Raw genomic sequence first — 26,052 nt, 5'->3', positions numbered from 1 at the left:
GCAGTATGGAAGTGGATCACCATTGCCTTCTGCCAGGACTTTTTTTTAAAATTCCGACTCCAGTCTTGATTGTTGATTGAATGTGTGTCATCAAGTCAGTGTCAACTCTGAGCAACTACATAGGGAGACCTTCTGTCCCCAGTCTAGCCCCTCAGGTCTTTCAATGATGCCCCCATGGTGCTGCAATTGAGTCAATCCATTCTGTTGGTGGTTATCCTCTTCTTCCCTTCTACCTTTCCCAGCACTGTAGACTTCTCAAGATCTTCGCATAATGTGTCCAAAATATAATGATTTGAACTTGATCATTTGTGCCTCAAGTGAAAACTCCAGGCTGATTTGTCTGATGATCCATGTGGTTTTTCCTTGGATGCCCATAGTATTCTCAGGAGTCTCCTCCAGCACCCAAGTTCAAAACCATCAATACTCTTGCTATCCTGCTTCTTTAAGTTCCAACTTCCATGGAGAGTCACATGGAAAACACAATTCTGATTTTTGTAGGCATAGACCCTGGCATCTGGATATCTTTTCTGGGGCCTTCATTGCTACCCTACCAAGTGCCCAGGCTAGCCTACAGCTCTAGAATTTCCTGATGGTCTCCCATGCAAGTACTAACCAGGCCCAAGCCTGCTTAGCTTCTGAGACCAGGTATGGTTGGCCAGATGCTGCTAACTGCTGAATATCACCAACTAAAAATTCTACTGCGGAAGCTTTGCTTTGTGTGCTGATGCTGTTGGCTTGCATAAAGATCCTGATGTCTGGTGAGAAACCTGCATGCAAACTCTCCGTTCACAAGACGTGCCCTGTAGCTGCATGTGGATCTATTTATCTTCTGCCAACAAGTATGATGACATTGTAATAAAATGGCAACTAATTTGAAAATCAAGATGATCAACACCAAACGGCTAAAAACCAGTGTTACAGAAAACATACTAAGGGGAAAAAAAAGAAACACCTAATCAAACTCCAATATTCCTAGATCTGATTAATGATTTCAGAGGTGGATAAAGACTGATGGAAGCCCAGGAACAGAAATCTGAAATATGGATCTGTCCTACCCTTTGTGTGAGAAGCCCTAACAGAAGAACAATAAGCAAAGTACAAAACTCAGTTGTGGCAGCTTTCTCTATTCTTCTGCAGCACAGCCAACCCACACCGAGTACGTTGCCTGCGAACAGGGAGGCTCTGTGCCCAAAGCATAGGCTGACCATATTTCCTTGAGGCAAAAACAGGACATCGGGGTGGCAAGACGGGATGGGGTTAAACTTATGTAATATTCTGTATTCATGAAAAAGACGCTAAAAAATGTTAATGACGGTAAGCTGGGAAGGTGCAGGAGGGGGAGGTGCGGCACTGGTTGGGTCCGGAGAGGCTGGTGCAGGGGTGGCGTTGGGCAGAGAGGTTGCCGGAGGGCTGAGGGTGGCGGCGGGCTGGGACAGGAGGACAGGAACGAGGCAGCAGGAGGCTGGAGAAGCGCAGGAGAGTTGCGGTGGTGAGCTGGGATGGAAGGACAGGAAAGGAGGAGTCTAGTGAATGGTTGTCCCCGACAACCTGTTCCTCTCTGGTGCGCCCTTTTATTTTATTTTCTTCCCGCTGTTTGGCCTGAGAGCCAATCGGCTTCTTTTCTGCTGGGCTGCTTTTCCGACCGTCTTCCACTGCTCTGATTGGTGGCAGCGACTGTCCCTCTTGCTCACCGCCGACCAGCTGTTCCTGCGGTTCTGCTCTGGATTCCCTGCCGGATTGAGAACTACTGCCAGTGGGTAGGTCAGCCTCCTTTTCCATTCCAATTTTAATTTTTTCCTGCTTTTCCCAATAATGGCTCCAATGTTTTTAAAAAATGGGACAAAATTGACATTTATATTAAAATGACGGGACGGTTGGGAAATGTTAAAAAAATGGGTCTGTCCCATTCAAAACAGTACGTATGGTCAGCCTACCAAAGCAATTCTCCTGAAGAGTTCTCCTTTGCACAGGTCCCACAGTGGCTGGAGTTGGCCATACACTCTCCTGCAACAAGCCGAAAGGGAAGAAGCTTGTCCCTTGGAGCTTCAGAGTGTCCTTAGGCTGAGGAGGCTACTAGCTCTCAATAGGAACTAGTTCTGGGCAAAGATGTGTGCAGGTTAGAACATGATGGCTATGGTACTAGAAATGGCTTTGATGAAGGAGATGTGGAAAGGGATATCAAGTCCTCAGAGAATAATCCTAAATAAAAATTCACAGATTTAAGGGCTGTGATCTGTTGACATTCTAATAAACTGTCACTCCTTGAGTCATTTGGGGAAAATATATTATGGCTATTGGTTGCCACCATCCAGCATGGTTACTTGTGTGTGTAAACATCACTCTATATGGAGTCATTGATCCATTCCATATTAAGATGTTAAGAGAAACGCTGGAGGAGAGCTATTTTTAATGTACTTTTTGCCTTCAAGTTAATCTTCTGTTGCTGGTCTTGAGCCCTTCAGTTGCCATGGAAACTGCTCCCGCTCCTAACTGTGCTCCTCAGAGACTTAATTGCATTCCAAGTTTCATAAACTTTCTATTAACCTTCACCTGGCAGTGAGACATGGGCGATGCCAGATAATGAGCTGAATTAATAGTCTAATAAGATTGATGTGGTTTCTCCTCATCATTACATTTCTTCCCTCAAATATCCTGTCTCTCTATTAGGTAAGATTACCTGTGAACACCTGCATGGATGCATTTTGCTGTTTCCAAAGTGTCTGATGTCATGGCAACTGGCAGGATCATCCATGGTGAGGGGGTATCCAAAAAGTCAAGATGGCACTGTGGAATGCCAGGCATGGCAAGACAGTGAAGAATGGCCACTGACATGTCCTTATGAGTGGTGTGAGGTTGCTTTCTTTGACCACTGGGTTTTTTTCAACAGTGATGCCAGGACACACTGGCAAAGCTTGGTCTCTCCTGAGAAGGACTTGGAAGAATGAAAACTGACATCCCCTTTTGGGATGGCATAGCTTGGTTGCCATTGATCACTGAGTGTTTTGGGGTGCCAGGAGGTGGATATAGCTGGTGGGCAAGCTTGGCCTCTCCTGGCAAGGCTACTCTGCTCAGTGGCAGGACTTGAGCATCTCAGGGTTGTAGCAATACCCTGTGCTCCTCAGTGGCAGCAGATACACAGTGGGCTCCAGTTTCTAGCTTGGGGTGATCAACTCCTAGACACATTCCCACTGTGTCTGAAGAGCAGGGTCCCTAAAATGCTCCATTAAGACTTACTATCTAGACCACAGGCTTAGCAGTTGAAATATATGATGTATCTGGTGAGAGCGATTATTTCTGTAAGGAAGAAGAGTTCATATCCCTTCATTTTTGTGCTTCTTATATACACATTTTACTTTGCTTTGAATGACATGCTTCCCCTTCTGCACCCAGTGCAGGGCATCAGGAATCCTGACCCTCACACGGAAAAGAGCAAAGCTGTTGAAGAGAGAATGCGGCCGCAAAGAATGCTAGCATTTGTATCTGGGGAGAGCAGGGAGACTATCTGGAGGAGTTTGAAGATGTCTCATGTGGTCAGAAGGACATGAAACATGACTCAAGCTGCCAAGTTCTGCGTAGCTCATTAATGGGAAGCTCTGAAAGTAGAAGACAAGGAATTGCTAAGGAAGCCTCTTTCAACCTCATATTCTCTGAATGTACTGGACTACAGATCCCATCATTCTCAGCCAGCATGCCCAAAGGCTATGCTGGTTTATTAGAGCAGCCTGGCTCTTGTCAGGCCTTTGCCCAAGTCTGGAAAAAAAAAAAGATGCAGCTGCTTTGAGTGTTGCATGCATTTTAATGAGCCTGTTCATTAAAACAGCAGCCTTTTTTTCCAAGTTGGTGTAGAAATCTGAAAAATTTCCACTCTTTGGAGGAGTAGCAGAGGCGTGCTGTTCTTGCACCAGGTCCAAGTCACTGCTTCTAAGTTGTCTGTGAAGCATGGACAGTATATATTAATGAAGTTGATATACTGCCCCTTCACATCTCGTGATTTCAGAGTGAGATACAAGAGAGGGAATGTTAAAAAGGAATTAAACAAAATAATACCACCGACACTCTAAATATATTGTAAGGTTAAAAATAAATCCAGCAGTGTAAAGGTACAGTTAAATTATAAGATATTTATACCTTAAAATGCCTCTGCAAATAAGATTATTTTAACCAGGAACCGGGAAGGAGAGACGAACTTCCCATCAGCTGCCGTTCCAGAACCAGAGCACCACCAGAGAAATTGCCAATTCTAGTAAGAGAAATATTCCAGGTTTAACACTACAGAGAGACAGTGGGCATCTGAACGGACAATGAATGGGCATTACCGATATTTGAAATTTTGTAATGATAAATCTGTAACAAAAACATCCTGGGCTTGTTTCAATTGCCCCTGGACCTTCCAGCACTGTTTCCTTGGCACCAACCATGCTCACCTCTATCGTCCTGATGATAAACGTGTGCAAAGCAAGTGCGCAGGAGCAAATGGGATTCCTGTGTGCAGCTAACAGTTAAATCAAACCAAGGCAGCTTAAGCAAGGAAAGGCGGGAAAACAGCCAAGATCAACTCAGGTCCTTTGACCTACAATGTTCCCATCACCAGAAATAGGGCAGTCAGCTAAATCCTGAGCATAAATTTAAGCCCATCTACTTTACTTCCTGCAGGAAAAAGGGTTCTTAGCTTTCAGCAAAGATGGCAACAGTGAACCAGCCAGTTTAGCCTCCAGCATTATCAGATGGTGGTTTGTTTTCCTTGGAGTGGCCTTCAAGACTCAGTTCCACGACTGCCAGGGGGAAACAAGGAACTCTTGCAATTTTTTTGCTGACCTGCCAAACTTAAGAGTAGAAGAAACCTCTTGGTCTGGAGTTCTCCCTCCGAAGCCCTGTGTCTTTATGCCAAGAACTGTCCACCAAGGTCACACGGTGATGTTTTCGCGTGCAACTGCAGTGGTGAAAGAATGATCCATCTTCATTAACAGGAAGCCAAGACAGAAGAAAATGACTACCACATGTGTAGCATGAGTGCCCCCCACCCCAGCCAAGGAACCAGCTCCCTATTAAAAATAAATAAATCTTATGCTAGAGTTGACTTTGGCAGGATTAAGATACACACACCCACCCACACACACACAGAGTATATGCACACACAGACACAAACACACAGACACAGAGACACATGCCAGCGCAAGAAAGTGGACTCCCTGGCTTGGCTTGCATTGATGGTTGATATAACGAAAGGGAAAGGCACTGAAAGGACTGGGCGCAATATCCAACCTCCAGAACTTTCCACGTCATTCTCAGTGCTGCTGACAACCCAAGAGTCCCCCCTCATACGCACTGAATCTTGTCACAGGCATTTGATGGGAGCCACACTGAGGTCAGGAGCTCCTTGCAACTCCCTCATGGACATTTATGCAGATCTTTATAGACACTGGATGGTTCCTCTGAAGCTGAGACCAACAGGCCCGAGAGTGGGAGGGGAGCTTGGCCTTCTCCACTGATGAAAACCTTTGCTGGGAAAACACTCAAGAACAATCTAGAAACTATTCATGGCTTTTCCAATGAACTGCTTTGGTCTTCAGACATGAGCAAAGGGCTTGTAACTCTGCACTGTGAGTGATAACAGTGCCAGCCAAATTCTGAACCTCAGTACCTCACTCCAGGCTACATACCAGCTGAGGACCAGAAGCTCCTGCGATGTCTGCCAAGGGTTTGGTGAAGCTCACTAAAGAGAAGGAGTTAAGGCTCTTTTCCTCAGACTTCAGGCCTGTTGGAGAAAAATATTCCAGCCCATCTTGGTGGCCTTTCATCCGTAAATATGCATCCTCATCTCAGTTAAAAATGAGTTACTGAAGACTGTTGCAAGTTATATCCTACAGTTTAGAAGAGCAGTGGGCATGTTTTTGAGTAGATAAAGACTTCAGATGGACTCAGATTGCAGACAATGCACAGGATTTGGGCTTTCCACTGATAAATGTGCCCTATTTGAGGAACCCCATTGCTATTTCTAACTGAGCATTTCCTTGTGTTGTGTGGCTTTGTACAAGTGGATATTCTGACCTATTTTTTAAATGAAATACTTGTCTAAGACATTTTAAAGGGGATATATTTGAAATAGTAATTGCTGCGGCTGCCTAGCAATCATTTATAATTTTCTCTCATAATGACGGAAGAGGTTTCTCAGTCAGAATAATCAGATTGGTACATAAATCAAAGGAATGCTTCCTCCCATCTCCATCTGTTGGCTTGCATTTATCTGTCCCTTAATGTTCCAAGCTCACTAGCCAGTTTTTTCTTCAAGACGAAGTTCACATGCCTTTACTTCACTCATTAATTTTTGCGCTGACAGCAACAGCCTTTTCAAATTAGGTAGACAGGGAATCTGGGGTGAATTGGGTACTGTATTACACTGGTAAGTTGGATGCTCACCAAACCTTGGGAAGGGATATGGCAGTCTTGCCCAACTTGTGCCCTTACAGAAACTTCTGTAAGTTGGGAGTTAGCAAAGCCCAAGGTAGTATCCAAGGTATTTGGGAGCACCAAGTTAAGGAAGGCTAGTATATAAATATAATCTAGCGATGGATGAGTTCTTCCATAGTACGTTGGTATCTCATCTTGGAGCACATGGAACAACTTCCCAAAAAGCTGTAGGTATGTTGGTTATTGCTGGCACAAGGGCCCAAATACTTCTTCTAAAAAAAACTGGAGAAAAACCTGCTGTAAAGTGAAGGGGGTATTTCCATATGTACATTTAATTTCTGTCTGAGGCCCAAAGTAGCAGATTCTGCTTTCCTCTACCACCTTTTATCTTTCTATGTTTCTCAGGTTTCAGAAAGAAGTTCTTCCAATTACAGTATACCAGCCAGATGCTTTGGGAAAATAAGGCAGATAGAGTTGTAGAAGAATGAGATGCTATATTAATATCCCGCTTGGTAGTATTGGCTGACCTTACTTGGGTTCAGAAGCTAAGCTGGGTTGGGCATGGTTAATACTTGGAGACTTAGAAGGAATTCCAGGGCTGGGTGCTAGACTCAGAAGTAAAAACACATCCCAGAAGAAGGCAATGGCAAACCACTTCCATACTCTTGCCAAGATAACTGTGTGAATGTGTCTAGATATGTGTAATATCTACCATTTTAAGAATGGAATGTTCTGGAGAACTTCAGGACATTGTTTCTGTTCCAGACCATTCCAATCTGCTGTTCTGGAGGTGATCCATCTGTTCTATCAGATCTATTCTGGAATGTAATTCTCTGAACCAAAAAGGGTTTAAGGTGTTCCAGATGAAGAAGCATAATTTTAGGGTTGGACCACATCAAGGACATGACTACCTTAAAGAATTAACTTCTGAAAAAATACTGGACCATCCCAAACCAACTGGACTGGCATGGTGCAGAGAAGAAACAGGAGATCCCTGAGTTCTCCAGAATGCTCCATTCCTAGAATAGTATATTTTGCACATCCTTAGATTAAATTAGGGGTGTCTCCTGATTTTATCTCTGCAACAATAGCCCTGGGCTCTGGCTGAGCTGAGAAAGTGTCCAGTCATACCTGTAGTTGAGTGGGATACACCTGAGTCTCTCTGGCTCAGGTCCTGTACTCACTAGCTAGCATAGCCATTAGCAGTTCTGGCAAACTCTTGTGAGAATGGAATCACAATGTATCTGGAGGGCCTGAAGCTAAATGTGTTTTCAGCAAGAGATTCCCTTAGGCAGGAGATTAACTAGGAGTTGCGCAGAGGAACTCTTACACTCTTGAGCTGCTCCCATGCCTAGGAGAATCTGTAGGTCATCTTTTCTCTTGAAAGGCCTGAATGGTAGGCATGCTTTTGTTTTTGAAAACATGGGGAAAGAGCACCCACATGCTCCAGAGGCAGTTTTACTGCAGTTTCAAGTACACCTCAGCTGAGCAAGAAATAAATCAGTCTGGTGTTTGAACACAGCTGGAGGATCACAGATACCTGGAGCTGCTTTTGAACGGGCCCAGAACCCTCACATGGAGGTGCCCTCTGCCACTTTCAAAAGAAGAATAAGTTGTCAACAGTGGACAAGTGCTGAGCCTGTTGTGGACAGCCATGCATCTCTTCTGGGTCCAAATACAAGCTCACCCAGGAAACCCAGCTCAGGACTACTGCTTCTGGCTTCCAGAGGTGCCAGAAGTATGGACTGGCTGGCTCTTGTGACATTCTGAGTGGCTGTCTGTCTCTAGATAGCTGTTGAACACACTGTCGGCTCAATTTTGTGTTTGCTAGTCTTTTGGGACTATCACAAAGCTACCTTCTCTGTTCAGATCATATTCTAAGGGGAAAAAAGCAAATCGGATGGCCTTTTCTTAAGATACAGACTGGACTTCTATTCAGTTAATGACAATGATGGTAATGATGTTTAGCCGCAATAGCACAGATGGCAGGAAGTAGGGCCTGTCTTGTAACAAAAAAACAGCTAAATCTGCTCCTTCACATAATATGCATAATCTAATTACACACTGCAATCCATTTTAAAAACTAGCAATTTACCAACATAGCACTGAACAGAGGAGCTGAAGGATAAAAATGGCCCCACATAATGGAGCTTATTTGGGTCTATACTCACAATTATGTGTTAAGGACAGAATAAATAATCAAATTTGCTTCCAGCAAGAACTACAAATTGATCATTCAGGTGCAAGCACTTTTTGTGGGCTTTCTCTGATTTACGTTCTCCTTTGTGGTAAGCAGAGTACTTTTTCTATTGCAGGGGACAGGCAATCATTCAGTAAAGATAGTCTGTGAGCTATGGAATGGTTGTGTGTGAAGGGAAAGTCAGATTAGTTTAATTCAGTTCCGATACTCAAGACGAAATCCTGAGCTCAGGAGTTCTGAGTTAATGTTTTTTTTGTACCAAGTATTGATGGATTTTGTAATTACAGTAAACAGATGAAATTGTCCCCAGAGTCTGTCTACCTCCAATTTACCCAAGGCATAAATAATAATGGCGATGTTTGGTTCGGCGCAAAAGAACTGACTGAGCCACTTCTAGAATCTGTTTCAAGGGGAGAATGCAACTGAGGTTTGCACACAACCCTATGGACTTCAGGGGAGACTGTGGACACCTGAGCAGACACGGCCTGGCAGGTTCAGAAGGAACTGCACACTTGGCCTAACCCAAGCGGAATTTACACTGAAAGGTATAATTTGCTCCGGATGTCTTCTAGGGTTGAGCTGTAGCACCAAAAGCAGGCACCATAGCTGATGGCCCTTGTTAAGCTCCTGTTGCTGGGACTTACAGAAGAGAATGACCAATTAGATCAGTCAGTCACTACTTAGGAAAAGCAAAAGTAGAAGTCCTCCAGTTATTTAATACTGATATGCTGCATGTTCTCATTAGAGAACACGATTCATGTGGGTACTTACTACAAAGAACTCAAGAACTTGTTAAATACAACAAAATGTGTATATTTTAAGAATTCTCCCTGAGTGCCACATTTGCACTCCTTTATTAAATTACACATCAGCAATCCCAATTTAAAAAAATCATAAAAGCTGATAAAATCTAAAACTTTTCAGATTCATAATGAGGCAGATGTATTCATTCCTGACAAAGTAGAACCAAGACAGAAGTTCTAAATGTACAGGTTGCTTTCAATGGAGGCTCCATTAGCATTAATTTTGCAGCATCAGGGGATAGGAGCCATGGTGAGGAGTCATCCTCCCCAATTGGAAAACCAGGGGCCAGTGACAAGAACATGAGGACTGAATACTGAGCATTCCTCTCCCAACAGAGCCGCAAGAAGGAAAAAGCGTACAGCAACACATCTAAGAACCCATCACATGTTAGTATGGCTCCATGGTCAGTGGCATCTGATGGACAGCAAAGCAGGATGTCAGGTTCAGAGACAGGATAACCCCAGGTGGGAATATGCTGCGGAAGGCTTCTTTGGGGCAAGTTCTCAATTGGAACTCTCCATGGTGCTGCAACCCCTGACCTGCCATCTCCACCCCACCTCCTGGGCTTGAAATCTGGGAGCATCATCCTGTTGAGAACCCAACACAGGCATAAGGGAGATTTAAAGGAACTCATTTCCAATAATGTTCTGGATGCTAATTAAACCTTTTCAGGAACATAGTTGAATGTCCATTTTCTTGCCCTAAGGGTTAAAAAAAAAGGTAAAAATATTTGAAGAATTTCCAACAAATGAGATTCCTGGCATTGTCTTCATTTGCTGTACTTCAGTTAACTTACTAAACTTTCAGACTCAGGTTTTGTCATAAACTTTATTTTGCCACGATGTAACCTGGCATGGTTAGTTTACCCAAACAGTACATAAGCAGGCATTTCCACATAAATCTGTCTGCAGTGATTTAGGCAACAATGCAAGACAGAAGCACTAGAAAACATGAAGTCCTTTCTGTTGTGATGTGAAACTCTTTCAGGCCCTGAGGTAATTTCCTCCAGTGGCAACCAATGCTAATGGCAATGTCCATTTTCATAGCTGCAAGGAGAGAAGCTTAAAGGAAGAGGAACACAAACCTAATAAAATACAGCCTTGCACATTTATTTTTGCAATTCTTCAACTGGTTGCTGATTGGAGGAAAAAAAGCAGTTAAGGTTCCATGGAGAGATGTGATCAGGGAATGTGGTCTGCAATGTTTGGAGCATCGCAAACAAACCCCAAAATAACAAAAGACATACTTCCCATAGGATCAGAATTGAGCAGGGCTTCTTATTCTACTATGACTAAAATGCTGCAAAGCCAGAAGAGTGCAGGTCTTATGCTAATGCTGAATTTATTATAAAACAAATGCAGGTCTTTGTTTTCATGCATGAACTGGTGATGCTTTTGGCCATCTCAGCTTCTAGAACAGCAGCCTTCAATCTGACCATCTTTACATGGTGGTAACCAAAGGTGGCTGTAATCCAACAGGTCTGAATGTTTGGAGAAGCTGGATAGATAGTTGAGCTCTATGATTTCCACAGTCACCAATTTTTGAAGCGGGGGCAATGATTAACTAGGAAAAGGACCCACATCAGTGCACCAGGAGGGTAGCTGATAGCTTTACAATTCTCTGAGAACGGCCAAGCATTACCATCAAAAACCTGCAATCTTATCTATTTCTCCTACACACTAGAGCAGATCAAGAGCTACACGGAGCCTTCTGTGGTCAAGTCACCAGAGCAGTATTTCTACTAAATGCAGCTGCTGTTTGGGAGGCGCATTACAGTAGCACAGAACAGTATCCCTTAGGTTTAAAATGTGGGCATAAGGCATTCATCGGTACATGGTGCTGTAAGGGCAGGAGAACAGGATTGGTCACAAAGGCCACATTTTAAAAAATATGTTAATTGTCCATGAGCATGCAGATCGTAAGGAAAACAATGTTTAAAACTTGTGTGCTTATTCACAAAAGATCCATTCTTTAGTCAATTACACAACCTAATTTTCATTAATTTAATTTACTCAAATTCATGATTTACTTGTATAATCCAGTTACAGGCAGGATCTGTTCCTCTGTTTCCCCCTAAACTCTGAAACTGCTCCCACACGGAAACCTAAAATAATACAATTTTGAAACCATTTTATACCTAGTGGCACAGCACAGTGGTGATTCCCCAAAGGCCCAACAAACAGCTATTGGGGAAACAACAAGAACAACAGAATCTGGAAAGAAAACAACATTAAGACTTGGGGGAATCTTTGTCATGTATTTTGCAAATGAGAAGCTGTCACCCTGAAGAAATGTGATATCCCACTTCAGAGATGGATTAAAGAGCTTGTAGGTCCTGGACAGTCTCATAACTGCAGGCCCTCAAGATAAAACCACGAATTGTATGCAATATATGGTTCCTGTAATAACGTGATGTAATCCAATTATGTATATTATAATTCAGATTTGGAGATAGTGAAAAATTTATTGGCTTCAGGCAAGTTTGGACAATGGATAATCCAGTTGGATCCTGCTTTCCAATTTTAATTCTTACTTCTCTTTCTGATGCTTTGCAAGATGCCTCCATGACCAGCCACTAGGTGGGACGCTTGGAGAAATAAAGAAAAGGACAGCCCAACACATCGCAGCTTCCGTGGCTGTTTTTCCTCAACGCTGAAGTTTGTTGTTGCTAAATCCACAGCATCTGGTATGTCTTCACTGGATAATCATGCTGAAAAGGGTCATCACAGTCCAGGTGATGTGGGGCTTTGTATCTCCTGATACCGAGTTCTGAAAAACGAGCTGATTTGTTAGTTTGTGTGCCTTGATGGGAATTTACACACAGTGGACTTTTGATGGTTCTTCTTCTCTCTCTCCCACTGAAGCCACCATTAAACCAAATGCTAAACAAAAAAGCCTGAGAAAGAAGGGGTGCCCTTTCTGTTGTGGTTCAGAAGGCTTCAAAGAGCCCATGTCTTGCATGCACAGATGGGAGCGACCTGCCTTCTTAATCTGCAGTGCTGGAGAGGGGAAAATCCAAACAAACGTAGGATGCTTCTTTACCATATCAACACAACTTTAACGCTGACTCAGACTAAAGCTGAGGCGGGGATGAGCAATGTGTGATCCTCCTGAAGACAATAAACCGCACTTCCCAGCATGTTTGCTATTGGCCTGTTGTGAGTTGTGATTCACTGTATTTGGCAATTTATCCACTCACACTTGGGAATCAGTAAGAGAGCCTTGAAACCACCATGGGGGTTTCAGGTGGGATATGGACCAAATGTTGGGAAAGAAACATTGAACACCAGTGTTCAAAATGAGAGTTCACCCAGCTCACTTTCCTAGGGCTGCCGTGTCTCAGCTGCAGAGATCTGAACAACCACTAGAAGGCTACAAAGTGTTTGAGAGTCGGTGTCCCTCTGCTGCCTTCTTGTGGTCATCCAGATTTCCACAGCCTGGATAAGGTAGCCCTGCACTTCCTCCACCACAGTATCATTTTCAGTAACAGGAATAATGCCAGGGACTTCCTGTTTCAAAAGGGCTCTTTCCCTGTGGCTGTTCCTTCTGTCAGGAAACACTGCGGTTCTCTTCACAGAGAACAGCTCCAGCTTGCTGGCTACGCTCACCCAGGAAAGGTGGCCTTCTGCAAATGCTGGCAATGGAGACTTTAGATCAGGGTTTCTCAACCTTAGCAACTTTAAGATGTGTGGACTTCAATTCCCAGAATCCCCCAAAGTGAAAGAAAGGCACTGAAGTGTTTTGATTATATAGGTTTGATTATATAGAGCAAATGAAGAAGGATTGATCCGAATAGTGAAAGGAATGAAGGACTGTTGTGGGATGAAGTTGAAGAGATCCATCTCATGCACTGTATGTACATATGTGTTTATCCCTCGAATAAACTTGGAACAGATTATGATACTGCTCTCCAAATAAAACCTGGTTTCGCTGCAGTGCAAGCAGCACTGTGCCGCCTTTGGAAACTCTTCTTCTCTTGCTGAGTGGGGTTCTTGAGTTGTGCCCCCCCCCCCAAATAGATGTCTGTGGCCCCATCAGCCTCCCTATGAATATCCCAGAGGTACCTGCCTGGGAAGCTGCTGGAAACGCATTCCTGGCACCATGGAACCTGGGCAATGGCTCCATCTTGGTGAACGTGAGCTGGGAGCCGATGGGTTAAACATGACACTGGTTGGCTCCAAAATGCATTTTTGCCTAAAGAAATATGAGCAAGCTTTGCCTGGTAGCACATCATGCTTTTATGTTGTAAATAATTGATGATCACTGAGGCTGTTTATTGGTCTTCAGGGTATTGCTGAGGTGATGGATCGTTCCTTCCTATGCAGCCTTTACATAATTTGGCATGTACATCTTGCTCGAGCAGATAATATACATATCAAAAGTGGGAAGTTATTTTTCCCTTCCTCCCCTCCCCCTCCTCCTCTTTCTTGCATAGGACACATTTTCTCTTAAATTTAGAGCTTGATTATTTTAGATTAGAACTAGAAACACAATACACTGCATGGCTTTGAGTCCATGGTTCTGTAACAGTATGTGGGAAAGACCTTGGGAGACAGGCGAAGAGATGCTGCCTAGGGAATGGTCAGATAACAGAGGGCCTAGCCCTCAGCTGGATAGTGGGTGGGGCAAGAGGCTCAGGAGGGACCCTCCCTAATTTCCTGGGGGTAAAGGAGACATTGGGGAGGATTGTATTTTCAGACTTGCAAGATTCTGTTAATGCAGCCTTGCAATAAAGTAGAATTAGCTTGCCAGGCTGTGTTTCCTGTCTGGTCTACCTGGGAAGGCTGACAGGTTCTGATGCAATCCCAGAAGGGTTACTAGCTGATTTTTCTTGCAGGAGGCATGGGCAACATTTGAAGGCCACCGAAGACGTTCTGTGGCACGATGGCTCTCAAGTGTCTCAATCTTCCTCTGAATCGTCCAACCCTCTTCTCCACCAAGATCCCCAAATTGTAACCTTGAAATTCAGTGATTTTGCTGGGAGAATGATCTGGGTGTTCTGGTAGGGCCATTACCACCTCACAGACTGATCTGCAAGTTGGCAACCCAGTTCCAGCACAGATATTGTATTTAGAGTTTCTTTGGATCAGATGTTATTAAAACCTGACACCTACAATTTGAAAGGCATTTGTCTAGGTAAGTGCCAATTTTTTTTGCACACTGCAGGGCAGTCAACCCTTGCTACTAGTTTACCCTCAACCCCAAATTGTACCCAATTCCACCTGTGAATGATGGCCAGGAATGGCAGAATTCAAGCCTGATGCCTTTGGCCCTTTCTACAGTGGTCATAACCTTCAGAATTTTAATCAGGAGTCTCTGTTAGGCAATGAAGATCGTTACATTCTGGTCTGGATCCATCCATCAATCCCGCTGTCAGCTATCCCCAGCCAGGAAGTATAAAACCTTTCCTGTCTGAGTGGAGATGCTGCACGAGCAGTAGTGGTTTCCTGACTCCACTCCACTGCTCTTCTGGCCAGACTCATATATTATGCTAGGGGATAATGTGCCTTATTCTGTTTTGGGCTAGTCTGGTGTGATCATACATTGCATTGCACATGACGAAATTTGCATCATTTGTGCAACGGCATCACAATGCATGTCCCGGTGGTGCCCCGGTGGACATTCTTGCTCCCTTCATATTTACACCATGTTAAATCTCCATGTTGCATTACACGTGACACCAGAGGCTTCTCCGTCCCTCACTGGGGTTCAACCACCACGCCACGCAGCAGGTTTCTCTCACCTGAACAGCTGCACGGAGCTTTAGCACTGTGTTTGGAAAGACCACGTTTTGCACGATTCTTGAGCAAGTCTTCTGCGGCCAAGACAGAATGACGCCGCTCACTTGCCTGGCACAGACGGAGGCATGAATTGCACAGAGCACAGGTGCCTCTGGATCAGGGCTGAGGGCTAGGAGGAAGCCCTATTAATTCAACAGATCTGGCCACCTTGCGGTGGGGGCTGCATTCTGCCCCCAAAGCAGGCAGGGCAGGTGTGCCTCAGGGAGATACGTGAAGGGTGCTGATGGAAGAGCCTCAGAAGGTGGGGAGAGAAATGAATTCTTGGCATTTTTAGGGAGCTGCCTTTGTTCAGCGATTGCAGTTCCACGTCTCTCTGCGCCTCTGGGTGCAACATTTGAGTGACGCGGACTTTGTGCCCGGCATACCTACCGACACCCCTGCAATGCATCTCATTAAGTCGCTCATGTCCCCAAGGCCTCTCCCCTGCCCAACAGCCCAACAATCAGGCACACCTTCTCCTCATTTGAAGAAACGGATGTTAAAAAAGCGAATTCAGCAGCTGAGCTGACAAACGGAATAAAGAGCTGGGTGCAACACGGGCAAAGCTTTTTATGGATTCACAGCCTAGCCCAGCCAGCAGTCCCTTCACACTGCAGGCACAGGAGATCTTTGAGGGTCGATGACATCTGCCAAAATCACAGACAAAGAGGTGGATGAGTTTCTTCTTTAGGAGCCTTTAGATACTCTTTTGAAGGGAACACTGAAAGTTTTGATTTCTTTGGCCGGATGAAATTTGCAGACCCAGTTGCCCTTCTTAAGAAAACTGAATTTTTCAACTTATTAATGCAGAATCTTTATTATTTGATTTGGGGACCATCTGGGGAGAATGTTGCATTGTCCATCACCTTGTTCTGTTTCTGTTTAAAATAGTCCAGAAGGCAATGAAAAATGCTTCATCGCTGATGGAATGGATAGATAATAATGTACCCAGTAATCTGGGTATCCTCGGCATTTGGGGCTGGGGCTGGGGTGAGGGCCGGGGGCCCAGCTGGAGTGTTGGGAGCCTTCTCGTGGGCACCCTCGCAAGCCAGCTGCCCAGATGTGGGTGATGAATCACCACCCGTTCAGTGCTGGTGGAAGGCAAACTGCTGCGGCTGCTTCCAACCACTTCCCTTTTTTCAGTCAGTGGGCTCCCTTCCAGATCAGGCACTGAGCTGCCGCTACGCCACAAATTTGCTTGCCTAAGAATTTCTCCAGGAATGTGGTGGAAATGTAACTGCTTGAAGCTAGTGCTTTGCTTTGCAGCAGAGTGTCTTCCTGTTCATATACAATACTGATTCATTTAAGAGAACCTAAGAGAATTAAAAGATCGGGCGTGACGGGAGCCTGGGAGACACAAAGGCCCGTGGGCAGCTTCGCACCTTTGCACTGCCTCCTTCCCGGACGTGGCGTTTGTGTGATGATGCACCTCAGAGATTGGGGGAGAGGTGTGAGGGTGGTGGTGGTTTCTAAATTGAGTTCTCTTCTCACCTTTTCCAGGCAGAGGATAGGCTTCCTTTTCACACCCTGCTGGGAATAACTCAGGCTTTTCAAGCGGAATAACCCTGCAACTGTGCTCCTAAATATTTCTGCACACAAATCCGGCGCAGACGGCTTCCGAGCGCCTTGCTTCAGAGACCGCTCCTGGGGCTTTAAGGAGGAAGCAGCAGAGGGAGAGGTGACAGAGTCCCGCTCCCCAACAGGACTTCTGATGGCACCTGCCACCCGGTTGAGCATAGCCATGGTCGAATGTCAGAGGTGGTTCTCCAGTTCTGCGCTGAGGACTCAGCCCTGAGTCCAGATGACAGCAGTGGCAAATGGTTGCCAAGAAGATGACCTGGATAGGCCATGAAGTCACCAGAAGGGATTGGATTCAAAAGAGAGCTTGCTATTTTGGCTCCCACTGAGCTGTCAGCAGGAAGTTTCTTTGGATGAAATGCTTTTGCACGTCCTCGCATCCTTCTTCTTCATGTTTCCATGGCAAAGATGACTTGTTTCTCTGCAAAAGGTCATTTCCCTCTTACCCCCATCACCACCACCACTTCTTCCTCCTCCTCTCTTCCTTCTGTCAATACTAAGCAGAAATGTGAGCAAGCATCCTCAGAAAGACGGTGTGGTCAGAACTCCTGTTAACAACTGGGAAGTGAATCCCACGGTAGCTCTCCAGAATCATAATGCGACGGAATCCAATACTCTCCGCAGGGCCAGAACCATTAATCACTTGATCTGTGTGATCATTAATGGTGGGTTTTCAAACTGGGTCTTTCACCAGAACTTCCCCTGCATAGGACTGAACAGTTTTCTAGCAGTTGCTCCTCTGGTTCAGAAAAAGTGGGGGCAGAGAGGGCGAGATGCCAGGACCTGATGCCCACCTGCCCATAGCTGGAGAGGTGATTCTGATGCGGGTTCACCCCAGCCTGGACCGTTCTCTTCAGAAATGGGGGATGATCTTCGGCTTTGCCCCTTAAGCTGCTACGGCCTTTTGATCGCTCAGTTAGTATCCATCGATCAGGGCTACCATATCTGAGCTGCAGAAAGCTAGACAGCCACGAGATGGCAGCAAGGGGATACAGACACTCAAGCTCCTGTCAGGGAGGTTTGGAAACACAATCGATTTGTATATTTGTAGTAGCAGCACCAACCACTCCCCGCTTGGAGGAAAGTGGCGGTGGGTGAGAAGGGCCTCCCTGTGGTCCTCCAGCTCTGCACTGTCTGCAGAGGAGCATGGAGAGCGCCATGAAGAAAGCTCAGCAGCTTGTATGCTGCAGGATGGAGGACATTCATGACTGTCCTGGAAGGAACAGAGGTGGGGGGCCAGCCTAGACCCTGGAGAAAATAAAATGCACAGAGAGGGTCAGTGTGGTCAATGCTGACCATGGCTTGCCAGATCAACAGCAAATCTCTCAAGACCCACCAGGAATGATCCTTGCGCTTCCCAACACCAGGGAAGGTATATTTCATCAGAATCAGCTGTGGTGCCTTTGAGCAAGCTGAGCAAATATTTAATTCCCTGCGACTACAAACATCGTTATTCTGTGGCTAAAGATGGAGGTCCTCGTTTGCTTTAGAGAAACGTTCCTTAGAAAAGCATGTGGCTGCTTCACCAGGCAGTGCAAGTACGATGAACACAGAGAGCCTGCCAGCCATGGATTCTCCCCAAGAAACAAAGTACACTTCATTTTCACTGCCACCCAGAGCAGCTCACAGCCTCTTGTTTCCATTTCGGTTGGTGTTTTGGTACCAACCAATTAGGAATCCCACGTGGATTAGGATGACATCACTGGGCCCCACAACCCCTCAGGTTAGCTAAGCACATCTGTCGGAGCAAACAAAGCCGAGCCTTTGTTTCCTGCTCAAGTTGGCGTGGCAAGGGGGTGGGGGGAATGGCCTTGCGGCTTCATCCTGCTTTCTCAAAAGCACTGCGCCATAGAGAAGCTGACAGCTAACCAACTGGAGCTGAGCAGCTGTTGTATTTCCATCCATCGCAGTTCCTTGGGGTAAGCCTGCCCACTTGGCAAATACGATGATGCCAGGCCGGGGCAGGCCCAGTGCTGCTGCTGAGAGGGACTGGAGATGGCAACAGCAGTGAGATGGGGCCCAGGTGGCACCAGTGGAAAGCAACGGCCAAGACCAATGCCGGTGTTCCTGTCTGCCCCAATGAGATTACGTAGTCCTGGCAGAGGAGAATCCCTAACTTCTTAGGGGTATCTCCACCCCTCTGTGGGCCTTCCCCAGTCTCCCTCCAAGCTGGGTGGGCTGCAAATTCTCTTCCAGAGGCTCAAAGGGACTTGGGATCCAACCTGTCCAGACAGCATCAGCCAGGGGAGGCCTCTGGTGGCCCAGCTCATGGGATGGAGTCAGCCCAATGAACAGGGCTTTACTACCATCATTGCTTTCTTCTGGGTAATGCTTTTTTCTTTTTCTCAAGACACAAGTTCTGTTCGGGGGTACTGTTTCCACAGAAATGATTTACAGCATCTGGTAGCATCACCCAGCTGTCCCTGAGTAAGCAATATAAATCCTGTCTCCACCGGGTTCACCCTCAGGTTCCCACTAACTCTGGCAAGAAGATGTCCCACCAACCATTTGTGGAGGACACATCCTCACGATCCCAGCTCTGGCCCACCTCAGAGGCAGCTGAAGTCCACCCTTAGCAGGTATGGTCTTAAGATTACACTTTCTGGTTTCCCCTGACAGAGGTCTTTTGGCCTATCCACAATCTCAACATCTCATTCATGGCCTTGGGGACGGGCAGCAGCTGGCACTGCCTGGTTCCCTTGGGACGCTGTTCAGGCCAGCCTTGCAAACACCGGGCCCTGCTGGTCTGGAAGGCAGGAGACGCCGGATGCCTCAGTCCCCAGGGGGCATCTGCTCACCTAAAGCCCCACTCAAGCATTAGGGCAGCGTTTCTCAACCTTGGGAAGCGAAGCTGTGTGGACTTCCACTCCCAGAATTATGCTGGCTGGGGAATTCTGGGCGACTCCCCCCCATCTTCCAGTTCCCAAGGGTCAGCAACACTGCATTAGGGGATTCTTCAGAAGAGGCGCCGGTCTTCTGGAAGACCTAAGTCCCGGTTCAACGACCTGTGAAGGAAGAGCGGCGGCCGAGCCCGCCTGGAAACGGCTCTCCTTGGCTCCCTCCCAAAGGAGTCCCGGGCCGGTTGGCTGCTGCTGGCGCCCGCAAGAGGCTTCCTTGGGCTCCTGCTCACGAGCCGCATGTCTCCGGCAGGGGGGGCGGGAGGCCGGGGCGGGCTGCGCCCTCCCGCTCCAGGGCCCGGCTCCGGGGACACCCCGGGGGTGCCCCCGCGGCGTCGCTCTTCCCCTGCGCCGCGGAGGGCGCGGCCGTTTGGGAGCTGCGGGGGGGGGGCGCTGGCAAGAGTCCCGCGCGCCCCTCGGGCAGGACCGGCTCCGGCTCCAGCTCCGGCGCCCGCCCCGCCCTGCTTTGTACGCTGCCAGGGGGCGGGCGGGGCGGCCGGCCCTCCCCGCGCAGCGCCGTGGCCGTCCTCCGCGCGCTCCCCTCCAGGGCTCCGGCGAGGCCCGGCCGGCGCGAAGGCAGGGCCCGACCGGGGGACGCATCGGCGGCGACCTGAGCCGGCCCCCGCGCCGAACCGGCCCCGCGCCCGACGTGCGGCCGGCCGGCCGTCGCGCGGCGCTCGCGGGCGCCGCTCCCTCCCTGCCTCGCTCCCCCGCCCCCTCCCTGCCCCGCTCGCTGGCGGCCGCTCGGCTCCTCCGCGCCCGCGCCGCGCGGCGGCGATGCCGGAGAGGCCGCCCGCCCCCGCGGGAGGCTGGCGCGGCGCCCCCCCGGCGGCTCCGCGGAGGCCGGGCGCGTGCAGCGGGGGCCGGGCGCCGCGCCGGCGGAGGGCGAGCTGGCCGAGCGCCGCCTGAGGGGCTTCGTCTGCCGCGGCCGGCCATGCCCCTGGCCGGGCTGCGGGCGCGGAGAGGGACCGGGGGAGGCGGCGGCCGCCCGCGCTGAGCCGGCGCCCATGTTCTCCTGCTTCTGCTTCAGCGTCCAGCCGCGCTCGCTCGGCGGTCCCGCGCTGCCCGGGTAAGCACACACCGCGCCGGGCGCTGACGGCGAGGGCGCTGGACAGCTCCGCGGGGTTCGCGTGCCCGCGGGCGGGGCCCGGGAGCGGCGGGGGACGAGGGGAGCGGGCCCCCTCGGGCGGCGCGCGGTGCGCGGAGGGGGCGGGCGGGCGGCCCGCGGCAGTTCCGGGCGTCGTCTCGAAATGCGGGCGCTCCCGGGGGAGGCGGCGGCGGCGCTGGAGTGCGGGGGACCCGCCGGCGCTCCTGGGGTGGAGGCCACGCAGGGCGGCTTCCCTCCCGGTGCAGTTTTTTGACCGGAGAGGAATAGCGTGGAGTTGTTGGTTTCCGGGGCTCCCTCCACTCCTAAAGTGTGTGTGTGTGTGTCTGTGTGTCTGTGTGTCCGTGCGTGCGTTTGTCCCGGAGCTGGGGAAAAAACAAAGCGAGTCCAGCGTGGTCCGCCGAAGGAGACGCTTCGCGTTGCGGGTCGGGGCTGAAATGCATTTGCCCCTTGGAGGAAGGAGACGAGCCAAGAACGGCAAAGATGGTTTCCGAGCGGTCGGAGAAATAAGAGGCTGCGGAGAGCGATTCCGCGCTGCTTTTCATGGCTCAGCCTCTGTACGGAGGAATCGGAAAAATGGGGGGAGGGGGCGCCGTAGTCTCATCCATCGGCATATCTGCCGCTCGAGCCCTGCCCACAGCTCAGTGGAACCTCTGTGTTCAGAGGCAGTCTACCGCTAATGACATGTGCTGCGGCCAGCGTTAGAACGGGCCAGCTGGCTCAGGCCAGGCAGAAGACAGGGAGGTGGGGATCTGAGGGCATCTTCTCCTTCCTTAACGGAGGAGGGGGGTGGGGAGACCCCCAAGTACAGTGCAGCGCTTGGACTCGGTTCCGTGGCACCCCTCCTGGCTCTGACTCTGCGACCCTTTTCTCCCTGGGCCATTTTTAGGTTTGATTTCTCATCCCTGACCTCACCTCTCCAAGAGGAGAGCCTGCAGAAATGCCACCGCAGGGTCAAATCAGGAAAACGATGCGAAGAGGAAGGAATTAGCCCTCCTTCCTGAACAGGGACCCAGCAGGGTCCGCCACTTTCCAGAAATCCAGAGGACTGCAAATGCTGGCATTCTCAGAGAGCAGGCAGTGCAGAGGCTGTCCAAAAGATGCAGCCTGGGGCTGTCTCAGGGCTTTAATTGTGGTCGTTAAATGATGCACTGGGGCCAGAGGCGGCCCCTCTGAAGCACCATCCTCTGTCAGCTAACGCTCCCTGTCCCCATCTCGGCCCCTGTGCTAGTGCTCAGTCGCCTTCCCTTAGAAATCTTCCAAAGCTTTTCACGGGCTCAGCAGGAAGAATAAATTCAAGTACTTTCTGCACGAGCTTTGGGCTCACTGTATCTACTGACCTTCTGATCTTCTTTTAAAATTCACTCTGAATTTGTTCTAGAGGGACACTCCCTTTCCTACCTTCATGCCTTGGTTGAGGGTGTTGTGGAAATGTTATATTTCTATGCCACCCCAAATATGCAAATATTGATTTGGGGGGCTTATTAATGCATGTGGGGACAGCACAGGGAAAGGGTCCAGCTCCCTCTGCAATTTCCACTATGGCCAAGTCTGTAGATCCACTATCGCTTTAGAAGTTTTTTGCCTTTGTCTTTCCAGGGAGGATCACTCCTGGGGGATCTCTTTATAAATAGAGTCAGAAAGTTCCCTCCAGGGCACACAACAGCTTGCCACCCAGGATTTTGTCAGGATCCTGGCAGGAGAGGGAAACTTTAAATTCAGAAGTTCAGTTTTGTTTTGTTTTGTTTTTTTTAAAGAATCCTGTACGCCTCTTTGGTGATGACTCATTTTTGCTTCTAAACCAGATCCTAATTGATTTCTGGAGTTGCAGAGGGATATGGCCAATGTCTTCTCTGGGGGTTCTCTGTTCCACAAGAAGGGGATCCTTAACAGAAAATCTGTGCTAAGAGGGGTGGCAACATTCCCCTGGGGATCAGGACTGCAGGCAACTTCTGCGTGGGACCTTACTGGATGGGCAGCATCCACCAAAAGAAGATTGCTTGAGCCATGAAGGGCTTTAGAGGTGACAACCAGCATTGTGGGTAATATCTAGAAGACCTCTGGTAGCCAGTGCAGATCCCATAGAGATGATGTTACGTGGGTGAACCATGATGCACCTGTTAGGATCTGGGCTCCTGCATTCTGGACAAGGTGGAGCTTCTGCATAGTCTTCAAGAGTGCGTGGGCATTAAGAATGACTTGCAACAGTCTAACTGTGAGATGACAACCCCTCAACCCCTCCCCGCAGCTTAAACATAACTTTATTCTGATACAGGTAAAACACATCCACTCAGTTTTCAAATGCAGCATTAAATCTTAACCACACTATTCTTTCTGTTGAATTTAACTCATCTTAAGATCATAACATACTTAATATTCTCTAAATCCCTTGATCATTGATTGGTTTATATGGGGTATTCAACTCCTTGTTCCAAATTCTTTCAGGTAAATAATATCTATCGTAACAATCCTCTTTAGCTGTCTGTAAAAGAAGATTGTAGATTTAGATTCCTTCAACACACATTTCATTCTAGGACTTATTATTAATTCAGGAGTTTTGGATGCAGCGAATACATCTAGAAAACTGCGAAATCAGAAGAGGCTTTGATCCAGATTCTTCTTGCAACAGCTTAAACGGTTGAAGAACCTGATGTCTGTTCGCCCCCGCAAATTGGTACAATTCATTCCCAATGGCTGTTCCTGTCTTTTCCTTCCTGGAAGGGGACAAATGAAGGAGCCAGCCGGAAATTAGGAACAGAAGTGATGACCTCGCAACTCCACTCAGGACCTCTGAAGCCAGTAAGGCTGCTGAGGAAAAGCGAGGGAGTAGAAAGGGCGATGTTTCTATCTTCATAAGAAGAATTGAAAATTTTCTGGAAAGAGACCGTCTCTTGGCACTGCTTAAAACATTTGTGAAAAACTGAAAACAGTGTTGGCTGAAGTCTAATTCATAGTTTCTCTTATGTTAAAAAAATTAAACACTTCTGGAATCTGGGACATAGCGAAGACACCATCAGGAGATACTTTTGTCCCTGACTGTTTAGTTTTTAATGAAGGAAAACTCAGATTTGCTGCAGAATCAAATGGATCTCTAGAACACAGCTATTTTGAGCGTAAGGCTCAGAATTAACAACCCCAGACTTGGAACTTGCATGAGGAGCCCTGTGAAACAGGCAGGCAGTGCAGCCTATTTCTTTTACCTGAGTATGTGGACTCCTGCATGACATGTGCCGGTGTGTGTCATGATCCTGACGCAGAGGGACCTGCTGCTGAAGTGTAATGTATGCATAATGCATTTCACAATTTATTTTGACCAAAATAGGATCTTCAACTCTTTGATAAAGACTAAACATCCTTTGATTTTGCCAAGAGGCTATACATAAATAAATGTTGGCTGGGCTGGAAGGCTGATTTGTGGTAATATCCGTTGCAACTGAGTTAGAAGAAGAGATGTAGGCTCGGATTCCTGGCTGGATCTAGAGGCTTGGAAGTTTCAGTGGGTGCGAACCGATGTTTAATGGCTCCATAGTGCTCCATCCCAGGGGTCCGAATCGCGGGGTTAACCTTTCAGCACAGAAGAAGGCAAGGGCGGACCGTTGACTGGCTGTACTTTATAGTCCCACAACGTGTGTGTGATCCGATCCTATAATAGAAGGTGGAGTGGGGTGCTTTGAAGCAAATGTTCTCCGTAGAGTCTGGGAAGCATTTTTAACTCAGAGATTCAGAATGGAGGAGTTTGAGGCAAGAGAGGGAAGTTCTTTTGTGCCAGCTTGAGATCTAAAAATATTGTGGCTCAGAATAGCCCTCGTTGTGAAAGCCTAAATAAAAGTTGCCACGTCACAATGGGATTAATTTCCTGCCCACCTCAAGGCACTGCCCCCTGGAACCCTGAAAGCAATGGGGCCTGCCGGCTGACGGGCATCGGTAAAGGAATAGTGAGAATGAGAATAGATACAACAACTAAAAGCACGATGTGACGGGCATCAGAAGGAGCAGAGCAACAAAGGAAGATGGAAGAAAATAATCTAGTCAGCTGAGATTAGCCATATGACCTCTAAAGCAAAAACTAAGCCCAAACCTTCTAATGCCCATGGCGACTGAGCAGAACTTGACAACGTTCCCAGAAACCTTCAAGGAACAGTCCCATGGGAATTCTGGGAACTTACAATGCTTTCGGTATTGCCATGTCTGGGGTCTATAGAAGCTGGTCAGTTTTTCCTGTACAGAATGCACTGGAGTATTGGTGGCGTACGATAACATTTGTCTCATTGGCCGGTGATCAGGTGTATAAACCCTTTTCTTGTGAGTGATATTATGAGGCCTTAAAATAGTTGTTACGGACAGGGAGGGTCTGCATCTGCTGCGGCATTTGCTTCCCGTTTATGGGTCACTAGGTCTGGATGGCTGGTTGGGCAGTTGGCCTGATGACAGTCACTTCCTAATGCTTGGCCGCTATAGGAGTTATCCATTCGATAAGCCTTTCCGTGCGGTAGAGCTGAGGAGCAAACGGGGAGATCTTCTCGGATATGTTTTCTAGGGCAGTGGGCTGTTTGCTCTGGTTCCGGGGGACCCGTTTTACTCTTCAGAGTGCTGCTGCAACAGCAGGTGATATTCTGCCTGCTGAGGCTTTCCCCTGTCCGGGGAGAGGAAAAACAGAGGATGCCTCTCCTGTCCAACTCTGCCAGAGTGTTTACAAGCCTGCACTGTAGTAACCTTCCCAACATTACTTTGCTGCCAACACAAACATTTAGAAATAGTTTTGGCATGTGATTGGCCAGCCGTGGGGTTGCCAGAACCCAGGCAGTTGCTCTACAGGGTCAGGAAATATGGGGAAGAAGGAGGAGAAGGAGGAGAAGAAGGGGAAGAAGGGGAAGAGGAAGAAGAAGATGACCACCATGGTTCCTGAAAGCTGAGAGACCCATCTACCCCTTCGCAGTACCATAGTTGCTCCCTGCAAGGATCTACAAGTGTCTGATCTGGAAGATAATTCAGGCTAGGCTCCAGGCCTGGAGGATGAAATCCGGCAGTTAATTCCAAAGCTGTGCAGCAGCAGACCCCGGGGAATTCTTCACTTGGCCACCGTGAACAAGCCGGCTGTAGAAGTTAATCTTCAGAGTCGTAGGATTGGGTGGTAGATTCCTTTACACTCTAAGATAAAGAGTGCTGGCGTATAAAGAAGCGTTAGTGTTGGCTTGGATAATTTGATGGGAAGGTTTTTCTGGGTGGGCTCTATTTAGGACACACGAAAAGGGGATTTTGTATTTTTCAAATAACCCCCTG

At 47.9% G+C, this 26,052-nt stretch overlaps 1 protein-coding gene across 1 annotated transcript in view; it reads left to right on the top strand.

Moving 5' to 3' along the window:
- The first annotated feature begins 20,546 nt into the window (after nt 1–20,546).
- Nucleotides 20,547–26,052, top strand: part of FAM13C (family with sequence similarity 13 member C) — a 45,034-nt gene continuing 39,528 nt past the window's right edge. The window contains exon 1 of the mRNA XM_063307750.1: nt 20,547–20,736. Coding sequence (XP_063163820.1) covers nt 20,675–20,736 — 62 coding nt within the window. The 5' untranslated portion in view covers nt 20,547–20,674. The remainder of the gene's footprint in view (nt 20,737–26,052) is intronic.

The sequence above is a fragment of the Candoia aspera genome, chromosome 6, assembly GCF_035149785.1.
Source record: "Candoia aspera isolate rCanAsp1 chromosome 6, rCanAsp1.hap2, whole genome shotgun sequence".
Lineage (NCBI taxonomy): Eukaryota > Metazoa > Chordata > Lepidosauria > Squamata > Boidae > Candoia > Candoia aspera.
Note: the sequence above shows the minus strand (reverse complement) of the source record. Positions and strands in the feature narration are given on the sequence as shown.